Raw genomic sequence first — 8,185 nt, 5'->3', positions numbered from 1 at the left:
ACTTCAATACAGTACTATTAACTATCGTGACCATGCTGTACATTACATGCCATGACTCCATTCTTATTTTATGACTGGGAGTTGGTACCTTTTGCCCACCTTCAATCATTTTGCCCACCCCTCTACCCTCCACCTCTGCAATGGCAACCACCGATCTATTCTTTGCAACAATGCGTACACTTTTGGAGGGGTATTTTGTTATCATTAGTGACTTTTGTTCTTTAGATTCCACATATGAGTAAAATAATATGGTACATATTCGTCTTTCTCTGTCTGACATGTTTCACTTAGCCTGATGACCTAATGTGCATCCACGTTGTCCCAAATTGCAACATTTCTTTCTTTCTGTGGCTGAATAATGTTCCGTTCTGTGTGTACGTGTGTGTGTGTGGGGGGTGTATCTAGTTCTACGTCTAGATCGCGATGAAGACGTAGATATAGATACCACATTCTCTTTGTCCATGAATACAATGATAAACACTTGGGTTGCTTCCATGTCTTTTCTGTCAAAATCAATGCAGTAATGACCATGGGCGTGCATATAGATTTCGCGTTATCGTTTTTAATCCTTCACATAAATACCCACAAGTGGCATTGAAAGGTGATAGGGTAGTTCTATTTAAAATGTTTTGAGTAATCTCCCACAACCCATTTACATTCCCACCAACAGTGCACGAGGGTTCCCTTTCTCCCCATCCTGGCCTACGCTTGTCCTTCCCTGTCATTTTGACAGCAGGTGTGAGGGAATATCCTATGGTGCTTTTGAGTTGCATTTCCCTGATGATTATTGACATTGCATACCTTGTCATGTTCCTACTGGTCATCTGTATGTCCTCTTTGGAAAAATGTCTATTCAGATCCTCTGCCCATTTTTCAATTTGATTGTTTGTTTTTCTTGTTGAGTTGTCTGAGTTCTTCATATATTTTGGATAGTAACCCTTTGTCAGCTCTATGATTTGCAAACATTTTATCTCATTCAATAAGTTGCCTTTTCATTTTGTTGTTGGTTTCCTTTGCTGTGCACAGCTTTTTAGTTTGATGTAGTCCCACTTGTTTATTTTTGCTTTTGTTTCCTTGGCTTTTGGTGTCAAATCTGAAACACGATTGCCAAGACCCGTGTTAGGGGGTTTACTGCCTATGTTTTCTTCCAGGCATTTTATGGTTTCAAGTTGTACATTTAAACCTTTACTCTGCTTTCACTTGATTTTTGTATATGGTGTAAGGTATTGGTGCATTCTCATTCTTTTGCACATGGCTGTCCAGTTTTCCCAACACCATTTATTGAAGAGACTGTTCTTTACCCACTGTATAATCATTGCTCCTTCGTTGTATCTTAATTGACCACATATCTGTGGGTTTACTTCTGGACTCTCTTTCCTGTTCCAGTGATCTATGTGTCGGATTTTATGCCAATGCCATACGGCTTTGATTACTGTGTCCATATTTTTGTCTTTTCCAGAATGCCTAATGGTTGCATTTATATAGTGTGTATCCTTTTCAGATTGGTTTCTTTCACATAGTAATTCACATTTATGTTGCCTCCATGTCTTTTCAAGGCTTTGTATCTCTTTTCTTTTCAGAGCCCATGAATATTCCATTGTCTGGATATACCATAACCGATTTATCCATCTACCTACCGAAAGACATCTTGGTTCCTCCCAAGGTTTGTCCATTGTGCATGAAGCTTCTATAAACATCGCATGCCGGTGATTTGAATGGACATACATTTTCAACAGCTTTGGATAATACCAGGGAACACAACTGCTGGGTCAGATGGTAAGAGTGTTAATTTTTGTAAGAAACCACTAGATTGTCTTCCAGACTGGTTGTACAAATTTGCTCTCCTACCAGGAATGAATGAGAGATCCTTTTGCTGCATATCGTGGTCAGCATAGGTGTGGTCAGTGCTCTGAACTATGGCCATTCTCACAGCCATGTAGCAGTATCTCATTGTTGTTCTAGTTTGTGTTTCCCCCATGACAGATGATATGGAGCATCTTTTCATGTGCTTCTTTGACATGTTTGTATCTACTTCGCTGAAGTCTCTGTTAAGTTCATTGGGCTATTTATAAAACCAGCCTGTTCATTTTCTTATTGTTGAGTTTTCAGTTTGTTCCATTGAAAACTGGGCTATGAGTGCACAAACACCACACTGTCTCCACTACTGTCACTTTGCAGGCAGTCTCGCAGTCGTGTAGTGTCGGAGAAATTTATTCTTCTCCATTAATATTATGTTGGTTATTCTGTGTCTTTTTCCTCTCCATACCAACTTTAGAATAATTTTGCTGATATCCACAAAAGAACTTGCTGTGAGTTTCTCTGTCTGTGAGTTTCTCTGTTTTTGTGATGAAATTGTATTGTAGCTGAGCCATGATGACTTATTTACATATATCCTATTGCAGGATGTGCACAGCAAAGGTAGTTATCAGGGGAGAGAGAGAGAGAGAGAGAGAGAGAGAGAGAGAGAGAGAGAGAGAGAGAGAGAGAGAGAATTGAGAGAAAGAGTCCATATGTCCCATAAAGCCTAAAGTATTTGCTAGTATGCCTTTCACTGAAATGTTTGCTGGCCCTTGTCTATAGTAAGAGGTCCTAAATTCACCTAAAACTGCCTAGTATTTTTAATATTTCAATTGTTTGTGTATATCCAAATGCACACTGCAATTTTACCATCAATTTCTCTCTACCACCACAACCCTTTCGTAGAAGAGAAAGCAATTTCTTGAATTAATTGAGTCTAAGGTGCTTACGATTTAATCCAGTATCTCAGCAAAGAGAGTATGACAGACACTCTTGATTTCTCATCCAAAACCATCTTATCCCTCTTACTTACTAAGAGAACACTGGATTTTTCCGCTCCCTTCGCACAAATCATAATCAGTCTGAATCAATCATGAAAGTGTTTTTCCTATTTCAACATTCTTCTGTTTGTAGTCTCTCCTGCTGACAGGTTTGGTCGAATAACTGAGTTTTGACCTAAGATATATACAGAAATACTCTGGATTTCTGTTAAATTTGACTTTCTGAATAAGGTGATATTTGTGAAAATAAATAATTTTGCACTTGGTCTTGTCATTCTAATTGTGATGTGGGTATGAGGATGTGATGCCAGGTGCAAGGGCAGCCACCTTGCAACCATGAGAATAAGGGCAGCAGATTTGCAAAGCAGTGCAGAGGCCTGTTATAAGTGAGCCAGATGCATAAACTATGGCATTTCCTGTGAACCCCACCGCTAGCTTCTTGATAAGTAAACACAGTTAGAATTAATGCTCAAGCTCCATTGTGGACATTCTGCCACTTACGATTCTTGTGTCTAACAGATATAAGCAGAGCACGAGGAGAAGGCCCTTTTCAACATCATTCAAAATTAAACCCAGCTTTCCACCCTGCTTTTAAATACCCAGTATGTGCCAAGTATGTGCTGGATGTGAGATATTGTTTCTCGTTCTTTCCAGCCTCTGTCTGTGTCATTCACACACCCCTGTGAAATATGGATCTTCCCTAATTTATATCTGAGAAAGTGATTTCAGCGTAGTAGCACTGTCTGAAATCACTCAGCTAGTAAGTGAAGGCTTCTTTCCTCTGTAGTTTACATTGAACAGAGCCTCATAGACAGAAGTTAATGAGTATTTCTTGGTGAATTCAATTTAACCACATTTCTCTCCCCTGAGGGAGTGTAAAATCCCTTTTTTTGAATGCTCTCTTCATGTCATTCCACTCCTGGGTGGTAGATAAGAAGCCATCATCAGAACGTGAAGCCCAACCGCAGACCTTAAAGCTGACCCACTGGCCTCTCCCTGGGGCCAATCCCCAGTCAGAGCAAACTTGCTTCACCCTTGCTTTGTTCGGGTTCCTCAGCATCTTAGCTTTGTCTCAGATTATAAAACACTTCTTGACTTAGCACAAATGTTCCTTACCTCTGCTTGATTTGGATTTATTTTGTCCCTCATTCTTTCAGTTCCTTAAGGTGGGAAGTTAGATCATTTATTTGAGACTTTCCTGCTTTTCTAATATAGGGATTTTAGTGCTATAAATTTGCATCTAAGCACTGGATCAGCTGTATCCCATGAATCTGGATATGTTATGTTCAGTTTACATTGACTTCCAAATAATCTTTCACATCCCCTTGATCTTCACCTTGGTGCACTGATTGTTCAGAAGTACAATGTATTCTTTGCTTCCGAATATTGAGATTTTCACACATCTTGCTCTTAATGATGTCTACTTTAAGTCCATTATGGTCGGAGACAATACCTCGCATGATCTCAATCCACTTAAATTCATTGACTCTCGTTGCATGGTGCAGAATAAGGTGTCTCATGGTAACAGTTCCATGTGCACTCGAAAATCATATGCTCCTAAACATTGTTCTCATGGCTCTACACTTTTTATTAACTTAAGTATTGTTTCTTCTCTTTCGTCCTCTCTCTTCTCCTGATTATAACAATTATGCTTTGTTGGTTGCCATAGGGTATGTGGCATTTGCATCATGTGAATGCATTAAGTATTTAAAGATTAAGTATTTGTATTTCTAAAAAGTGAAAAATGATATAACTGAACTATGGTGGTGGTTCAGACACAGAATTAATGATCTGCACACACACACACAAACTAGGAAGCACTGTTAGCAAACCAGCCATTGTGAGGAAGTCTCAGAGACAGAAATGGAAGACACTTGCAGACTGAAAAAGCAGAGAATTTAAAATACCTGCAACAGAAGGGCAAGCGCACACAAAGAAAGTTCAAGAACAGAGTGAGTGAAATCAAAGGACTGGAGATGGTCCTGGGTGGATTGTGACATTAAAGAGCTAATGTCTGAACAACTGATCTGTTTGCTGCTGCCCTGCTCTGACCCTCCCCCAACCTTACTTACACTGGACAAAACCATTTGGCATTGGACCCGCTTTAATCTCCCAAACTACACTCCAAAGACACTGAGTTATTTGAGAAAGAAGGAAAACCAAAATAGAGCAAATCAGAGATAATGCCGACTTGCATAGCAGAAGGGAAATAAAACAGAAGAACTCATCTACCTACAAGATAGATCCCCAGGGGTCTTCCAATATTAGAGAAATTCCATGCTTTTGGCATTTGGGAGGGTCCTTCTCCTACTTGCAAGCTCCACGCAATGTGCCCCCAAAAGAAACAGCTTCATAATTGACTCACTCCACCTTCCCATTCAGAGAAGCCTGCTAGAGAAATGGACCTTACAACTGTAGGTCAGATCCATGCCGATTACCTAGGCTAATCAAATGTGCGCATTACTACCAAATATGAAAGCAGAAATATTTCCTTTTTTTTAATTAAAGTTCATTGGGGTGACAATTGTTAGTAAAGTTACATAGGTTTCAGGTATACAATTCTGTATTACATCATCTATAAATCCCATTGTATGTTCACCATCCAGAGTCAGTTCTCCTACCATCACCACATATTTGATCCCTTTTACCCTCATCTACCACCCCCTGCCCCCGTTACCCTCTGGTGACCACTACACTAAACTATTGTCTATGTCTATGAGTTTTTGTTTCTAATTTGTTTGTCTTGTTCTTTTGTTGTTTTTGGTTTATATACCACATATCAATTGTTTTCCAGATGTTTGAGGATATGTAAGAGATGATCATGATGAACAAACAGCTGTTTCAGGAAAGCAGAAAAAAATTTTACAGATGTATAAATATATATACACATATATATACACAAACATACATATATACATATATCAAAATATCTGTGTATGTGTATATATGTTTATATATATTTATATAAATATATTACATAAAGGGGAAGAGAAGTTTACTTAAATCTTCAAAGGAATATCCTCACAATTTTCAGAATAATTCTTTCATTTTTTTCACATGAGAACAGGGTGCTATTAAAGGGAATAACCAGAATAGTAGGAAGTCCTTGGAAATAAGAAATTGCTACATTAACAACTTTTAGATGTCTAGTACTAAGCCCAGAGTCCCCTGCCCTTACAAGGCTGGGATGGAACCTGGAACACAGAACCCTCTCTTGTAGCCCCTCCCCCACCCGAACCGTAAAGGCTTCTGCCCAGCCTCTCAGCCCAACAGAGGGCGTCGTCCTGGTCCATCCTGGGAGTTTGCTGAGGTACCAGGGAACACCGCGGCGGACTCAGCTTCTGGCTGCCCTGGTCGCCTGCTCCTGGGACTCTCCAAGGCCCAGCCGCCGCGTTCGCCCTCTCCTAGGCCCGCACTTCCAGCCATGACGACTGTGCCGCTCCCGTTTGTCAGCGAAAACTACCACCCCGAATGCGAGGCCGCCATCAACTACCAGATCTCCCTGGAGCTCTATGCGTCTCACATGTTCGAGACCGTGGCCTCTTACTTCAACTGCGAAGACGTGGCCTTGCAGCCCTTGGCCCAGTTCTTCCTGCAGCAGTCCAGCCAGGAGCTGCAGCATGCCCAGAGCCTGATGTGGTTGCAGAGCCAGCGCGGGGGCCGCCTCCGCCTGCTGGGTATCTACAGGCCTGACTCCAGCTGCTGGGAGAACGCCTTCACTGTCATGGAGGGTGCCCTCCACCTGAAGATGAGCGTGAACCAGAGCCTATTCGACCTGCATCAGCTGGCCACCGAGATGAAGGACGCCCACCTGTGCGACTTCCTCAAGAGTCACTACCTGTTCCAGCAAATGAAGTTCATCCAAGAGCTGGGGGACCACATCACCAACCTGCGCAAGATGGGAGCCCCGGAATCCGGCCTGGCAGAGGACCTGGGTGCTAAGCTCACCCTGGGTGACAGCGACAAGAACTGACCTTGGACTGCCTTCCCCATAGCCACTGGGTGACTTCCCTGGTCACAATGTTGAGCGTGCACTTTGCAGAATTTCCCCTGCAAAACGTTTAACCTTTACCTTCAAGTTTTCCCATTTTTTCCGAATAAAGTTAATGGTTCTTGAATAAATAAAGGTCTCCTTTATTTTTTAAAGGGTGATTGGTGTGATAAATAATAAATAAATAATAATAAATAAATAATAAATAAATAATAAATAAATAATAAATAATAAATAAATAAATAAAAACTAACTAACTAAATAAATAATAAATAAAGGGTGATTGGTGTGTGCAAAACCGTCACCTTCTTGGGTTTGAAACAAGTGTCCGGGAGCCTCTCAGCCACGCATGCCGCATCCACCTGCAGCTCCGGATCTCCGTGGATGGAGGGAGAAGGTATTGATAGAGTCCTAGATAAACACAGTTTATCTTTGCCTTATAAAGACGGTGGTATGTGGGGGTGGGCTGAGATGGGTGGTCTGGGGCCCTGATATCTGTGTGTTGTGGGGACAGAGCCAGGAGTGCAATTTCCAGGTTCTCCGCCTCATATGGAAAGGTGCTGGCTCAGGTAGTAAATGGCCATCAACTGTGATTTCATGGCCATCAGCTGTGGTAGTTGGCCGTCAGCTGTAACCAGTGAGCCATTGGCCACTAATATAACTGCTGTGGCTACGCTAACTGAAAATAGGGGCTAGCAAGAAGATGGGGGCTGAGCTAGCAAGTGCAGATTGCGAGAGGCGGAATCCCCCAGCAACAATATAGTGGTATGTCTCCCCCATCTATGGCTCCATGGGTGTTCCTTTTTGACCTCACCATATCCTGCATTCTTATGTGAGGAGCGGAACCAGAGACTCCGCAGGAGACCCTGTGTGACACCCCGCGTGACAAATGGTGCAGCAAGCAGGAGACAGTGCCGGTCAAAGTTCTCCGAAGGGTGGTGGAGCAGTTTGTGCATATGAACACTCAGTCTCAGGAAGACCAGGAGGAGCAGCTGCCGGAGAGCTGGAGGCCCGTGGAGGAGTGGGAAGATGTGGAAGGTTCCCCAACCAGCATAGGCTGGAGAAAGCGAAGGTTGTTGCGGCCCTGTGGGCTGGGAAGTGCTTGCCGAGGCAGCCCGGATGCTGGACTTGTAGCCCCAGGAGGAAATGCTTACTGAGTTCTCCGTGTGAGATGAGGGTGAGGTCAAGGTCATTCCTCACCCCCAGGACAGCCCTGGCAAATGACTATGGACTATGGGGAATTGCCTTCCATCCCTAATTTAATGGACTGCTTGACTGTTTGCCTGGGAACATACCACCATGTAGTGGAACTGGTGGATGTTTGCTTTTGTGTCTCGACAGGTAGCCATCGAGAAAATGTGAGAAACCCTGGCGATACCCTGAAAGGCCCAGAGAG

At 42.6% G+C, this 8,185-nt stretch overlaps 1 protein-coding gene across 1 annotated transcript; it reads left to right on the top strand.

Moving 5' to 3' along the window:
• Positions 1-6,222: 6,222 nt before the first annotated feature.
• LOC308494419 (ferritin heavy chain-like) lies at positions 6,223-6,771 on the top strand (the record flags this gene model as incomplete). The annotated part of the gene is made up of 1 exon (XM_081042232.1): positions 6,223-6,771. The coding sequence occupies one exon, from the start codon at positions 6,223-6,225 to the stop codon at positions 6,769-6,771; it is 549 nt and encodes a 182-aa protein (XP_080898358.1).
• Between the last annotated feature and the right edge of the window lie 1,414 nt (positions 6,772-8,185).

The sequence above is a fragment of the Rhinolophus hipposideros genome, assembly GCF_964194185.1.
Source record: "Rhinolophus hipposideros genome assembly, chromosome: X".
NCBI lineage: Eukaryota > Metazoa > Chordata > Mammalia > Chiroptera > Rhinolophidae > Rhinolophus > Rhinolophus hipposideros.
The sequence above is the reverse complement of the archived record's forward strand: the minus strand, read 5'-3'. Positions and strand labels throughout refer to the sequence as shown.